Consider the following 15,921-nt stretch of genomic DNA (forward strand, 5'->3'; position numbering starts at 1 on the left):
AATTCCTTATAACATTTCTACTAAAGCCATATAACTTCATTCCAACATTTTTCTAACATTCATTAATTTTACAGTATTTCTGTAAATAGTCTTTAAACTTTTTCCAATCTTCTTCCACCGACTCTTCTCCCTGGTCTCGGATTCTGCCAGTCATTTCCGCCAATTCCGTATAGGCCATCAACTTCATCTGAGACCAACATTTCCTTGCCTCTCTCACAGGGTCCTCCATCAACCCTCTACCACACCCTCATGAGTATACAATCATTCCTATTGTCTCTTTTAATTATACAGGCAGCAAGCAATTTACACAGGTCTTACAAGTGTAAGCCTATCTCACCCTGTTCCGCCGTGCCCCTTTTTGTGACGTTTTGAGGTCATTTCCAGGTTCAGCACATTTGTGTGGTCACGCGCATATCGGACTCGCCTAAAACAGTTGCTGCCTGTACATTTATCATCTTCATCATTTTATTTTGCTGCTGTGGGCAGAAATATTTTATTTGTTTGTTTATGGGCTTTTTCCAGTTTTATATTTACAGATCATATTTTCATCCTTGTACAATAATTCACATAGACTTCACCACCCAGCTTTCCATGGCAGTTCAGATACATCTTATCTACCTGCATATCCATTAATTTACCCATCCTCTTTCGCCCCCCCTTCCATATCATTGTTATCACCTGTTGATCGTAAGATTACCCCTACTTGAACGTTAAATTTCACGCCATATCTTTGTAGATATTCCCCGAAGTTTTCCCACTCATTGTCTGTTTTTTATTTTGATTTCATATTTTATGCTCGCTAATTCTGCATAGTCAGGCAGCCCTGTTCAGGGAAGTTTTTAATATGTGACATTTTAGTGTATTTTTCATCTTTGTTGGAAGCCGCCCAGAGTGGCTGGGGAAACCCAGCCAGATGGGCGGGGTACAAATAATAAATTATTATTATTATTATTATTATTATTATTATTATTATTATTGTCACTTCATCTCCAGTTATGTCCAGAAGGAATGCTTCTGGTTTTTTAGGGAAAGTAAATTTAAAGATCTTTTTTAACTCAAAATTTCCAGGTGTATTTGCACTGCCACCACAGGTGGAGAAATGATCCCTCTGCTTCTAAGCATTTCCAGCAGAGCGTGGAACCTCTTTTACACATTTTGACCAATTTGACAGGTGTCAAATACCACCTGTAATGCATCTTTTGCATGTTTTCTCTTATCTGATAACGGGCAGAAAAGTTCATTGTTTTATTCCATATTTTCCCCCAAGCTAAGATTTTCAATGCCCAGTGTCTATTGCTCATTTTGTCATTGCCTATTTGATGAGTTCATCTTTAGTCTCCCATTCTAATATTTTTATATATTTAGATTTTTTTTGTGTGTGTTCCCTGATACCAGTTTTTCAAATTCTGATCCTCCTTGTTGCTGCCTGTACATCTAAGCTGCTGTTAGTGTGTTGCTGTATGATCAAAATGTCTTCTTCTTTGGTGATCACTTGTAGCCGAGTAGGATTGTCTTTCATAAACACAGTTTTAACAATGAGTCTGTAAGTGACTCAAAATGTACAGAGACATTCACATAATTTTGCTATTACTGTAACACATATTGGATAAGATACATTTGTGGCTTTATAGTCCTTAAGGCCTTTACAAGCCCTCTAATATTGGCTTACAGAACTGTCCCTTAGATTAGAGAAGATTTCATTTTGACCCTGTTGAGCCTTTGAGTGTTGATGGAGCTGTAGTCTTACAACCTGCTAGAAGCCAGGCATGCTAAAGAGACTTTGTGTCAGGAACTGCCAGTACAGTGAATGTGCTTGCAGGGACTCTGCGGGTGGAGCAGTGAAAATGGGTAGAGAAACTAGTTCTACAATTTTAAAGGCAGTCTTTGAGGGAGAAAAAGGTAATTTGTGGTCTTTTAGGTCTGAGAAAAACGGAAGAGAAGTCTGTGCCGAGAAGAGGAAATAACAGAATTGTGGAGTCCGAAAGTGAAAGGTAATTTGTGTGCAAACATGGAATGTTTATGCAGCAACTCCTGTTTCAATTGGACAAACATTTATAATTCTCACTCATCTCCCCACCAGCAGACATTCAGCTAAATTGATCTGTTTAGTCATTTGCTGATTTACATATATACAACAGGACTGCAGCTTTGGGTGACTTGACCCTGTGGCAGTTGAGCTGTGGGGCCCTGCAGGGCTACAAAGTTCCCTCAGTGCTTTGAAACATGTATACGAAGCTGTTTGGTGCTGCCATCATTTGGGACTTTGGGTCACCATTATGTAGGCGATACCTCGCTGTAAAGCCAGCAAAGCAAGAGCCGCTGATACGCTCTCCACGGCTCTTGCTCTAAAGCAAGAAAAGCAAGAGCTGCGCAGAGTGTGTCAGCGGCTCTTGCTCTACTTTACAGCGAGTGACGGACGGGAGCCATGGCTCCGGCTGCGGAGGCATCCCTCAGCTCGCGACTGCAGTGGCAGCCGAGGGATCCCTCTGCCATCCAGTGCATTCGCTCCATAAGACACACAGACATTTCCCCTTACTTTTTAGGAGGGAAAAAGTTCGTCTCATGGAGTGAAAAATACGGTAGGTGTTACGTAACACTGTACTGATCTTGCAGGATCCACACTTGCGGCTTATATTATATATTGTTAATTTGTTTTGCAACCTGCCCTTTCTCCCAAAAGAGCTCATGCATGTTATCAGACCCACTTAGAAAGTCCTGAACAATTTAGGGTCTAGGGTCTGTACGGCCTCTACCAGTACCAGCCTGCCTAGGCTTTATTGGGATACTTTCATGCTGGTCCCAGGCGAGTGCTGCTTGTTGTGTGGTGATGCAAGATATGGCCATCTCTGTAGTTTCACCCCAGCTGGGGGTGGGAATGGGCAGATAAAGCAGAGGTGCATATGACCCAGAACAGAGAGGTAAAGAAGGCTGAATTTCACACAATAATTTGCAATAACACAAATAAATGAGTGCTGCTTCTAGTTTAAAATGGTGGATTAATGATTCCTAAACCCTGTTACTTTGCAGTGAAGAAGATCAACAATCTGTTTCACTGGCAAGACCACCACGCCGAGCAAAAGCAACAGCTCTTGAAAAAACCAGAATGAATCTCTCCAAGCTTCTGGACAAATAATTCAACTGACCGAAAAGTAGACCAGTGCAGCTGGATGTAAACCCACTTTTAAATAATTGTATGTAAAAAACAAAGCAAAGCATACCTGCTCGGTAACTCATTTTCTGCTTAATCCTTTTTGTGTGTGCACATGCAATAAATGGTTAGACTTGGGTATGCAAAGACAAATACTTTCTTCTTTAATTTTGGGAGAGTTTTTTCTGACTTGCATTTTTTTTTAAAGATTTGACAGTAGTGCACAATGTGGATGATTTGTGAATAGTACCACCTAATGAGGTTACATTGCATATCTGGCTTAATTGCAAGCTGTATTCTGTTTCCTGCATATGGTGCAGGTGCTAACCTATTTATGGATTATAGGTCAGTTTTTTTTACCATGCAAAATGTATAAATGTACTGTTGAAGTTGCTCTTTTAAAAGATGAAATAAAGGACATTTACTGGATGTTGCTCATCTTTACCAGTTTGATGGCTGTAAGATTATTTTGGCTTCAAAGGTGGTGGTAAAAGTGGGATTATAAACATATTATGCAGAATTTTGGTAGATCGGACTGGCATAAAATTCTAGAAGTCTGAAACCTTAAAATTTCAGACTTATGGCCTTTATATTTGAGATGTATCTGAAACATAAGTCAGTTCAAGTTGCCCACTGTACCTTGCTATTATTATTATAATTATTATATTTATCCTGCCCATCTGACTAGGTTGCCCCAGCCACTCTGGGTGGCTTCCAGCATATATAAAAACATAGTAGGACATCAAACCTTTAAAAGCTTCTTTATACAGGGCTGCCTTCTGGTGTCTCATACTGTTATTAAAAAGAAACCATTGGTGGTGGGAGTAGTGATAGAGATGGCTGATCCATTAGTCCTGGGTACACCTTGTGGGCTAGAATTCTCATCCACTAACTGTCACGTTTCGGTGGAAAAAAAGTTAGTGCTCATAATACTTAAAGCTGTGTAAAGGCATAAAATGCTGCTGTATTTTATTAGGAGTATTTTGGAAATGAGGTGGGTTTCTTTGAAATCTTGGTTGTAGAGTGAATATTGAATGGTTGATTTATATTGATTGATTGTTTAAACTGGCTGTAGGATATAATATGCTCCATATTTGAAAACATGGTGCCAGGACTGCCTTCTCTGTGTGTGCTAGAAGTAGCAAGTAATCTATTTTTAAAACAAACTATAGACAATGTAACCATTTTAAGACAGAAAATCCAGAATGTAGTTTATAACCATTTTAATCTTAGTTTGATGTAATTTCTACAAGTTTTCACCCCCATCACCAAACACTTAGCAAAATGTTGATAAAATGAAGGCTTAGGAAATGACTGAGTCTGTTTTCTCTACAATCAATGGCCCTTCAGATTATTTTTTTAAAAAATGACATACATTTCATAGAATAGGTGAAAATTATGATTTAGAAAGCATACCATACATTTTAATAATTATAATCTGTAAGATTTTTAAAACCCTTTGCATTTTTATACAGCTTTGCACCAAGGTAAACTATCTACTGAATGTATGAATAACTTTTACACATCACGTTACATAAATATATTAACATCTGTGCACGAAATAAAACCAGAGAATATATCATTAGCGGCAAAAGAATAGAAAGAAATACAGCATACTGTAAAAAAGACAGTATCTCATTCTTATGACCTATACTGAAGTTGTTTCGTATTTACATGCAAAGAGTCACAGCCAACTAACAATATTCATGGTTTACTATGAAGCCACAACCCCAGCATGTCATCTCATGATCAAAAATGCTTATTCAGCAGAAAAAAACAATTGCACACAATGTACAAAACAATAGTGCAAGAAGAGCTGCAAACTCCTTGTTCTCTTCATCTTTGAGCTTTTGGTTAAAAACTATACAGCTGACCAGAGATGCTGTTGTGAAACTTAGCTTCTACTCCATGGGTAGATTTAAGGCACATCATTATTTTCACAGGTTGGGTGCTTATCTTGTGTCAAATATGTTCCAGTTTTCTGTTTTTTTCATATGTAGAAACTGGTTAGAGGGAGGACAGGAATTAAATTTAGATTAAAAATTGAAACTATCATCTAAAGTAGATGCAGCAACCTGAATTTTATTGCACTGTCCAGAATATCAGGTTTCATTGGCTTTCTAAGTGCTGCCCTGTCCTATTGGATTGAGCTATTTGAGCATACACAGATCCCATCTCACAACTACTATGAAATTGGATTTCCCAATCAGGAACAGGAGTCTCCAAAGTGATTAGCAGTGTCCTACTTCTCTATCTGGAAAACGTCACGAGGGTGTAGTGGTTTCGAGCAAAGTTTTAATTAACGCTTCTAAAAATGGAAAACGTTGAAACCTCTTGGGCTTTGCAGAGGCAGAAACTGTCTGCTTCCAGCGCTGGAATACTCTACAAGCTACGGACTTATTCTACTACTCAGTACACCTAGAGACATGTATATAAAATAACTTAACAATGGTAAAGTTGTTTGGGCTTCTCAGTGCATGTATTGGAACTGCAATACATGTCTATTCTGCCTTCTAGTGCAGACGTCTAGTGCAGTCATGGGTGTGAATCTCTGTTTAGGAAAAGCTACAACTTTCTCAAGTCTGCAAATTGCACAACACATGGCTCTCTGGCTTGTAGTAAGGCACAGATGTATGTATGCTCTTGCATAACCCTCTCCCAGTAATCGGGGAGATGAGGACAATTCTGGAATATATTTGGTTGGATCCTGAGAGCCACAAGCAGAATGACTTTTGCAGAACTTCTCTTCTCCCCCCACAAAAAATTAAAAGCTTCTGAGGGTTGGGGAACACTTTCATATAGGATTTGAGGGATTACTTACACTTACAGTTAATGGGTTCCAACCCCATTTTTGTTTTGCAATTATACATTAGGGTATTTGCTTGCTTTTAATGTAGAGCCTGTCCTGTACACTTCAAATTATTATACTTTCTATATCTTGTTTATTCTCTGGTGGCAGTGGTAGAAGGAACAGGCAACTACAGTGGTGCCCCGCAAGACGAATGCCTCGCAAGACGGAAAACCCGCTAGACGAAAGGGTTTTCCGTTTTGGAGGTGCTTCGCAAAACGAATTTCCTATGTGCTTGCTTCGCAAGACGAAAATGTCTTGCGAGTTCCTGCGGGGTTTTTTTCCTTCCCCCCCCCTTTTTCCCAAGCCGCTAAACCGCTTATCAGCTGATGGCTAAGCCGCTTATCAGCTGATCTTTAAGCCGCTTAACAGCTGATGCTAAGCCGCTTATCAGCTGATCTTTAAGCCGCTTAACAGCTGATGCTAAGCCGCTTATCAGCTGATGCTAAGCCGCTTATCAGCTGATCTTTAAGCCGCTTATCAGCTGATCTTTAAGCCGCTTATCAGCTGATCGTTAAGCCGCTTATCAGCTGATCTTTAAGCCGGCTAAGCCGCTAATACTGTAGCGCTAAGCCGCTAAACCTCTAATGGGCTTGCTTCGCAAGACGAAAAAACCCGCAAGACGAAGAGACTCGCGGAACGGATTCTTTTCGTCTTGCGAGGCACCACTTCATTAGACGTCTTTGCAGCTAATCTAAATAGCATGGATTGATGATCTGAGAGTGCAGTGCTTGAAAGTGATTTCTGCAAATATTTCAAAGGGTATGTGGGAAGGACATTGGTACCTCTGCACACTTACTATATTTCCAATAGACATGGGTAACTGAAACTCAACTGGAACTAAGCTGTGTTTATACAGGCTCTATATGCTATACTCAACAGTATTTTTAAACGCACCTGTACATCTGCCAGCAAACATTTTCAATGTTTCACTAAAACCCACACAAAATACAGAAATATTTTGTGAGGTAACTGGATGAAGTGCCCAGGTTTAGCACCTTTCAGATGAACTTACTACCAGTTGCATAATTTTAGCTCAAAAAGAAGAATGAAGGAATGCCCTTAGCCATTGAACACCATGATTCCAGGCCATGACATTCCCTTATAAAGAGCCTGGCTTTTCTGTGCAATTAAGCAGCAAGATATATTTTACTTAGTATGTTAAGTTGCACATATGTTGAAAGGTATAGTTACACTACATATTATTTTCTCCTATAAATGAGTGGCTGTTTCTTTTTTATGGAGAAATGTCAAGAGTTGCATTTGGGGACAACTATAGTATAGGCTGCTGTGTCGTGAATCTACAGGATGGGTCACTTGCTATACACCACTGGTGCGACAGGTTATGATCAATACTACTCTTAAGTAAGCCAGTGACATCACTGAGATTTTAACTCATATAAGTCCTATGCTAGTTGCTACACCTAAAACTGTGTACATGCTCAGAACAGATTCCGATCAAACAGTATAGGAACTGGGCTGGTGGAAGCATCCAGATGTCTAATATAACTGCACAAGTCTTACAGGAATGAGTGCATGTCTGCCATTGAGAAAAAGTCCAAAGGGGACCATCAGTTAATTCCAACCATTAAAATCCAACTTTTAAAAACGGTGGCCTACATTCAAAAGTCTTGGATGGGGTACCAGGTACTCATGAATTGAATGGTGGCACTGGAGGCTTGGGATTTATGAGGACTAGGTGTGGGGTGTTTTTTTTCTAGTTTTGGCTGGTTCACCAGTTAAGGTTCTGTTGGGTTGGAAATGACTTGGCCACTGTACTCCATGCTCTGGTAATTTCCAGATTGGATTATTGCAATATGTGGGGCTGTCCCTGAAGACAACTTGGAAACTTCAATTGGTCTAAATGCAATGCTACCAGTTCAGTTCAGATCTCATATTACTTCTGTTTTAAAACAGTTGCACTGGTTGCCAGTTCATTTCTAGGCCCAATAAAAGGTGCAAGGTGTTTAAAAGCCCTAAACTACTCAGGTCCCAAATACCTGAAATACCATTTCCTTCTCTACAGACCCTCTCAGGTGTTAAGGTCAGCAGAGGGGGGCCTTTTTTGTTATTCCACTACCCTCAGAAGCTTGGGGGTGGCGACAGCCCGGGAGAGGGCATCTTCTATTGCAGCTCCTAAGTTGTGGAACTCCATCCCCACACATCTAAATCATACCGCTCTAGCAAATGCTGTAAACACCTCTTTTGATACCCAACATGTATATTTTTAGGATCCATCTTATTTCTGTGATTGCAAGGAGTTTTAAACTATTTTAAGAATTGTGTTTTAATGGTTGTGACCCACCCTGAAACCTTAGGGTGAAGGATAGGTAGTACCTACTACTACTACTACTACTACTACTACTACTACTAATAATAATATTCAGAGCGTAGTTGCCAACACCAAGACCCAGAAAGCCATGGTTTGTAAATGCATAATCTCCTGCTCTAATTAACATTCATGACAATCCAAACCTAAAGATCCCATGGAAAGCAAGCATCCTTTATGGCCAAATCAGCTTATTTACAAAAATACATAAGTGCAAGCTGTATTACTAATCTCCAAACATTTGTATTACTCTATATTTGAGCTTTGTGCTTTTAATGCATCCTTGTAGGCCACTTCAAGCTCTCGCATGGCCAAATGCATAGGGTGTTATTCAACTTCATTTTACTCTTGAGAAGATCCAGTGAAATTAAGAGACCTAACTTAGCCACATCCTTTCATTTCCATAGGACTACACTGAGTAAAGTAACTGCATTCCACCCAATGATTTACTCTGCATACTTCTAGAGCCTATATATAAGCATGCACATCCCTGGTCTGTAAATATGAACTAGATTTAACCTCTATCTTAGGCAGTACCTGACTTCTAAAAAAGATGGCATAGTCCTGAAGAGGATAATTTGTGGACAGGTTTCTATGTGCACTGTGCAGACCATTCTACTATATCAAATGGCTGCTTTTGGGGAATGAAGTCCCCTATATCTATCAGCCATGCACATTCAGGGATCTGTGCATACTCTGCTCATGTAATCCCTCCATCAACCTCTGCTGGGGAAAAAGAATTTCCTTCTCCCCATTGGGCTGGTGAGGGAAATAATGTAATTGGTGAACATTACTGTACTTGAAGATTTATAATTTGGGCCGTCTGAGCAGAAATACCAGGGCAAAGACACAATGGGACCGACAACTTTCAAAAGGTATATAAGTGCCCTTTTCACTATAGATGGCATAACTATACCTTCTAGTGCAAAGGTTTACATAACTCTGCGGAAACAGATACTGTAAAAAGCAGCCTGTGATGGATTAACCCTATAGTTACTCTTGCCAAATCTAACAATCCTAATTCTACTTAGGTTGAATCATTACAAAATGTTAAAATGTTCTGGCATTTTTATACATTTATTTAAAATATAATCTGCAAGATGAGTAGCTGAACACATGATTATTATTAATTTTTTTAAAAAGAAATGCCTACTGCGATTATACAATGTTGGATTGAACTTCCCCTCTCCCCCACCCAAAATCTGAACTTATAATCAGTTTATCAAGCAAAACTAAACCATAAACTGCGATGCTCAAGTACTAAAGAAACACCATCCAAGTAATATACATGTGCACAAACTCCTTGCTACACTGTTTCTTGGTGCTTCCATGCAGATACCTCAGACTGGGAAGGAAGAGCAGAGCTGCAGACTACAATATGAACCAAGCTATACATGATTGTCTGTTCTGCTTGATGAAAGCCTGGCAGGTCTAGCTCTGGGGAGGGGCGAGAGAGGGAAATAGTTTAGCCTCAATGGAAGTATATCTTTTCCCCCCACTGAATCTACAGAACTCCCCCCCCCCCCAAAGCTATGAACCTGGAGACTTTTGAAATCCATCAAAAGTACATGAAAATAATCGACAGCTCGGTGCAGAGGTAGATTTATTACTGGAATAATATCTAGGGACCCTACACATTTCAAGCTACACAAACTTCATCACCGTGGGGTAGCATCAGTCCTGATCGAGAACAAAACCGTTTCAAGTCACTCCCAGTTCCCTCTGCACTCAGTATGTAGTCCTGGACTGGGGGAATCTGTGCAGAGAAGCAAGCGTCTACTAGCAAGGCCAATGCAGGTGTGCACCTATTTTGATGCTCACCTGAGTCCAGCTTAATGAGCTGGATTGGGTCAGAGATTGGGGGAAACCCTTTCGACCCTAAGGTAAATAAGGACACAACAATGCTAACCCCAGTCCTCCACATGACATCTAGTTAAAGTCCATAGCTTCCACAGTTACATTCCCGCTAGTCTGTCTCAGGTGAGGTAACAGTGCAGAAGTCCAAGTATCCAGTAAAGATCCCTTACCAACCAAACAACTTGTCAACCAAGTTGTCTGCCAAAGGGACAATTTTAAGGAAGCTCTGCAGACAAAAAAAAGCTAAGTTTAACACCAAGAAAAAATATACATAAAAATAGGGCTCATTACAGCAATCTCAACTTCGTCGGAGAGAGGTTTCTGAAGCTGCTATTTTCGGCAGGGTTGCTTCCAAAGGTCTTTTGGGGGAAAACCACCACGCATACATCTTAAGATACACACAAAATGTCACATAAAAACACAGCAATGCAATTTTACTCTGCATTGGGGGGGGGGGGGGTTGGAATTTTAGGAAGCCAGTTTGCCCAGCATGCAACTTCTGGGCACCACGACCGAATGGCTAACCATTTTAAAGAGATTTTGGCATGCATGTTCAGAAGTCAGTCATAAGAAGCTTACGAATAGGCACAGTCCCCCAGGCCACTTTCTGTGAAGACTATGCCTGACCATCAGAAGAAGCTCTTACCCCAGGCAGCAACCCAAACAGCCCCCAGAAAGGTAGTGTCTAGCTCTTTAAAGCAGTTTTGCTTAGTTATTACAGCAATGGCTTGCTCAGTTTTTACAATCATTCACAGTATTGCATGCTTATCAGGGACTACAAGACAGATGGACTCATCTTGACGATTCATGGGTTTTGCTGTTAGACTTGGGAGCTTCCATGAAGAGGCAACTGAAATGGGATCATGGAGTATTCAACAGCTCTGCTTGCAAATCCTCCCAGCAAAGGCAGTCCAACAGGTTTAAGAGGTCCTATAAAAAAGAGAAAATTAAGACTCGGACTTCACACATTTTCGCATGAATGGTGTGTGCGTTCACAATATTCACAGATTTGGCAGAAGGTTCTGATGGTACAAAAACCCATTTAATCAGTACAAATATATTCTTTGCAATTTTTGTCAAATGCTGTTTTTCTTTATAGTTCAGCTAAATTAAATAATCCGGCCTTAGTAATTTCAATGGAAAGTTAAGCATGCATGCTCTTCAATCTTTTCCATTGAAGTCAATGGGATGTAAGGCCCGACCTTTGTCCAAAGCTTACAAATTCAGGATTTGTCTGTCAGTGATTTGCAAGGGAGCCACCTACATAGTGTTTTAAGACTTTATATTATTGCCTCAATTATATTATTACCTAAATTATCAATTTAAGGTATTTACATCATCTAAGGAAGCGTATTCCTTTTATCTCTGTTTTGAGATAGCCACTTACACAGGGGTTATGTTCTGAACCCCTGTGTGCATCAGCGAAATGGGGAGCACCCTGGAGATTGCTCCCTCCTCGCAAGCCAGATACTTGTTGAAAGCTTCCCTGCACCTCAGCTGAGCTGGTCAAGGCTCCCCGTTGTGCCTCCGGCTTGTAGGAGCTGGAGACACATGGGGGTTTGCACAGCTCACACACAACAAAGTGAGATCTGGAGAGCAGCTGATCCGAGCAGCCTCAACAAACCTCTGGCTCACGAGACGACCCTTCCTAGGGCCCAAAGAGGACTCCTTCCGAGTTGGAGGCGCAGTGGGGCTTTCCAGCTAACAGTAGCCATTTTCCCATGTGTCAGCTGTTCGCCAGAAGGCTGAAGAGCCTCAGCAAAGCCCTGCTGCACCTCCTCCCAAGGAGACCTTCCCCAGAGCCCAAAGAGGTTGGTTGTCCCCTTTAGGCTCCAGGGAGGGTCTCCTTGCAAGCCAGAGGCTTTTTGCGGCTGCTTAGCAGATGTGCGGGAAAGTTTCCCCATATATCAGGTCAGCGGCTCAACAAAGACCTGCTGTCCTTCCAGCTTCCACAGCTGACGAACAGAGAAGCGTCTTCCCTGAGCATCAGCTGTGGTAGCCCCTAAATTCACCTTAATAACATCTTTGTCCACTAATCCATTTTTGAACATTTTATCAGGCTTCATTGCCCGTAAGGTAAGCCACAAAAATCACAGCGCTGACTACCAAAATTAAGAAAGCAAACTTTTCAAGTCACAGTTCTTCCTCCACTTCCGATAAACCTGCCTTCCCATTTGCACAGTGGTACCTCGGGTTACATACGCTTCAGGTTACAGACTCCGCTAACCCAGAAATAGTACCTTGGGTTAAGAACTTTGCTTCAGGATGAGAACAGAAATCGTGCTCTGGTGGTGTGGTGGCAGCAGGAGGCCCCATTAGCTAAAGTGGTGCTTCAGGTTAAGAACAGTTTCAGGTTAAGAACAGACCTCCAGAACGAATTAAGTTCTTAACCCGAGGTACCACTGTACATGCCCATGCACATCTGGAGCTGAATTCTGGAGGTCTTTAGCTACACAGATCAATGTATGGTGACCAGTTAAAGAGACATCAAATCTGCTCCTAGTTTAGATAGGCAAAATTCAGGGCATTGTATCGCTAAAAGTAAGCATTTCAAAATCCTATGGATTTACTAACATGGCTCAGTTGGTAGAGCACAAGACTCTTAATCTCAAGGTCATGGGCTCAAGCCCTATGTTGAGCAAGATTCCTGTGTTGCAGGAGGTTGGACTAGATGACCCTCACGGTCCCTACAATTCTTTGATTATACTGCCCCACTGAGTAACTTTGGCTTGATTGTTCCCTTTCCACATTTTGTATGTAGCCTATTTAGTCCCCCTAAAAAGGGTATCAGTGTTAACAGAAATTATGTAGTTTTAGTATTTCATCTTAATATACAACCAGTGTTTGTTTTAGGATCTCATCTTAAGTACCGCATTTTTTGCTCTATAAGACTCACTTTTTTCCTCCTAAAAAGTAAGGGGAAAGGTGTTTGCGTCTTATGGAGCGAATGCAGGCTGCGCAGCTATCCCAGAAGCCAGAACAGGAAAAGGGATTGCTGCTTTCACTGCGCAGCGATCCCTCTTGCTGTTCTGGCTTCTGAGATTCAGAATATTTTTTTTCTTGTTTTCCTCCTCCAAAACTAGGTGCGTCTTATGGTCTGGTGCGTCTTATAGAGCGAAAAATACGGTAAGTTCCAATATTTCACTCTCAAAGCTAATGTATTTGAAATAAGGCCAATTGCTTTTATCCAGAAAAATAACTGGCATTGAAACTTTTGAAAAGGATTTTTGTCCCCAATTCAGCAAGAGCATCCGGGGCAGATTCAAGCCCCCAGCTAACAAAAAACAGAATGAGAAAAAAAATAAAAAGAGAATGAGATGAAAGGAGAAACAGTAGACAAGGCAAATAATCCAGTTAGGGATGCCTGTAGCTTTCTTTTGCAAGTCTTATCTAAAACTTTGCATATGAGCTGGGATTCTAATGCATGTTACATTAACAATGTGACAAGCAGTCATGCTGTTGGTTTAAAAAAAAAAATTAGGAGGAACAGGATAAACAAATAATAAATAATATTAGGAGGAACCCTCTCCCCCTCGTGGAAAATAGCATTTGGAAAAAAGCTGTAACTGGAACAAATGGTGCATTTGTGCTCTCCAGCTTCTCCCCCTCCAGAGAGACACCATGTTAAGGGGTGCAGTGAGAAGGAAAACCTAGCTCCTCTCCAGGCGTGTCAGCAGCAGTGCTTTCAGGTGGCACACATTTGGGTGCGGATCGTGTCCATTTTAGTTGACTATACTTGCTGCAGGCATTTTGTACATAAACCCTGATTTTGGTGGCATTGAGGTCAAACTGTAAAGCAGCAGTGCATTTCGAAGTACCTATTGCTATTTTATTTCTAATGTCTTATAAACAGGTTTGCAGAAGACTAGATTTGCTGATATTGTACTCATCAGCAATTTATCAGTATTTGCGGGTATTTTTTAAAGACTAAGCTATAGTGTTTTGCATTGCCACTCTGCTGTTTTGTTTTTATGTGTTACTTCTTTTTTAAAGAAATAAAAATGAATGAACAACTATAGCAATGCTTTTGGTACAGGACAGTAACACCCCCCCCAACCCTAATAAATTGATTAATCAGCTAATCTGCACAATTTATTAACATTTTGGTCTCAGATTAAGCATTGACCTATCAGTCCTTCTGCTTCTCTAATTCACATCAGAGGACGGTGGCAGAAAGCAGTTAAACATAATAGGAAAGGGTGGCTGGTGGCAAGTCCACACCCAAAGCAGCATTGGTTACTTGGGCAATTGGCAGGTGCAGGTGTCAGGTCTGCTGGCATAAAATGTGTGATATTTCATATCAGATAAACTCCAGATTAGGGCTGGGCGATAAATGGTTTTCAATACAGTGGTGCCTCACAAGACGAAATTAATTCGTTCCGCGAGTTTTGTCGTCTTGTGATTTTTTTCGTCTTGCGAAGCATGGTGTCGGGAAAGTTTTGGAAAAGCTTCAAAAATCACCAAAGTCTTTAAAAACCTCAAAAAAGGCTACCACACCGCGTTCTATGAGTTGCTCCTCGAAGTCAAGTCACAACTGTATTAACGGTGTTAAGAAAAAGGAAACAAACTTGCAAGACGTTTCCGTCTTGCAAAGCAAGCCCATAGGGAAAATCGTCTTGCGAAGCAGCTCAAAAAACAAACAACCTTTTCGTCTAGCGAGTTTTTTGTCTTGCGAGGCATTCGTCTTGCGAGGTACCACTGTATCGCAATATATCACCAGCTAAACATCGCAATATATCACGGTATCTGAAGCTAGGAAGGAACTACGATATTGGCCCGAATAGAAGCCGCAATTTTCCAATTGTGAAAAGTTACAAGTGTGGCTTATATCTGCAACCTTATGGTGTCACTGCTGAAACAGCTGGCCATGAGGGCCGTCGAGGGGGCAGGACCATCCTGACCGCCTCTCCCAAGCCACCATAAGGAAGGGAGGGAGGCTACTGGCAATGCGGCGCGGCTCCCCCCCCTGGAAGCAGCCCGGGTGCATGGGGCAATGGCACATAGCCTGCCCGCTACTCCCAAGCCTCCCCTGGCACCAGCCTGGGGAGGCAGTGCCAGGAGGCGGTAGTGTCAGGAAGCAGGTGCGCAGCGTGCTTGGAACCAACCGCCAGCGCTGGCCGCCCCCAGTTCAGGGCAGTAGTGCCAGGAGATGGACCGCACCCACAAATAAGCCTTGGATTTTAAAGCTGCGGCTTATTTGCGGGTACGTCTTTTATTCTGGCCAATATCTGACCCAATATTCTGGGTCTGAAACTGATAAATGATGATAGTGAATACAAATAATCTGGGACTGCGAGCAGGCCTACAAGGCAGCCCAAACGGCAGCAGCCTGGCAATGGCAGAAGCACTGGCAGCCTGGGCACAATAATCAGCCTGCGAAGCATCATCATGGCAGTGGTGGCAGGAAACGGTGGCAGAAGCCACGAGGACTCGTAGGCCACCACTGATTGTGCTGCCACCATGAGGCCTTGCAGGTTGTCGCCGCTACTATCAACACGTACTGTGGTCAGGGCAAGCTGTTTCTGCCACTGCTGTTTCTGCCTCCCAGCAGGCCTGCTGGCAGTCCCAGATTATTTGTATTCACTATGACTTCTCGCCGTACTTTTGATTGTCCTGAATACCACCATTTGGTATCCAAGCCCAAAACCAAAAGTCCTGTTTCGATACGTTTTGGCTTGCCTGCTGATGAAACTGAGTGTGTGATGATTGATAATATTGTCATTTATCCATTTTAGACCC

General features: G+C 41.7%; 2 protein-coding genes across 9 annotated transcripts in view; one reads left to right on the plus strand and one right to left on the minus strand.

Annotated features, from left to right (window-relative positions):
- Positions 1 to 3,577, plus strand: part of NCAPG (non-SMC condensin I complex subunit G) — a 36,617-nt gene extending 33,040 nt beyond the window's left edge. For all 4 annotated transcript variants that reach the window (XM_081019859.1, XM_081019862.1, XM_081019860.1 and 1 more), the window contains exons 21-22: positions 1,919 to 1,991; positions 3,028 to 3,577. In XM_081019859.1, the coding sequence (XP_080875985.1) occupies positions 1,919 to 1,991; positions 3,028 to 3,133 (179 nt within the window). In that variant the 3' untranslated portion in view covers positions 3,134 to 3,577. The remainder of the gene's footprint in view (positions 1 to 1,918; positions 1,992 to 3,027) is intronic.
- Positions 3,578 to 4,356: 779 nt separating this feature from the next.
- Positions 4,357 to 15,921, minus strand: part of LCORL (ligand dependent nuclear receptor corepressor like) — a 65,552-nt gene continuing 53,987 nt past the window's right edge. For 3 of the 5 annotated variants that reach the window (XM_081019754.1, XM_081019753.1, XM_081019757.1), the window contains one exon: positions 6,800 to 11,112. In XM_081019754.1, coding sequence (XP_080875880.1) covers positions 11,003 to 11,112 — 110 coding nt within the window. In that variant the 3' untranslated portion in view covers positions 6,800 to 11,002. Of the gene's footprint in view, positions 5,152 to 6,799; positions 11,113 to 15,921 lie in introns of those variants that run through there. The other 2 variants (XR_013990094.1, XR_013990095.1) reach the window with 2 other exon arrangements.

Source organism: Podarcis pityusensis (genome assembly GCF_964106645.2).
Source record: "Podarcis pityusensis genome assembly, chromosome: 9".
In the NCBI taxonomy this organism is placed as follows: Eukaryota; Metazoa; Chordata; class Lepidosauria; order Squamata; family Lacertidae; genus Podarcis; species Podarcis pityusensis.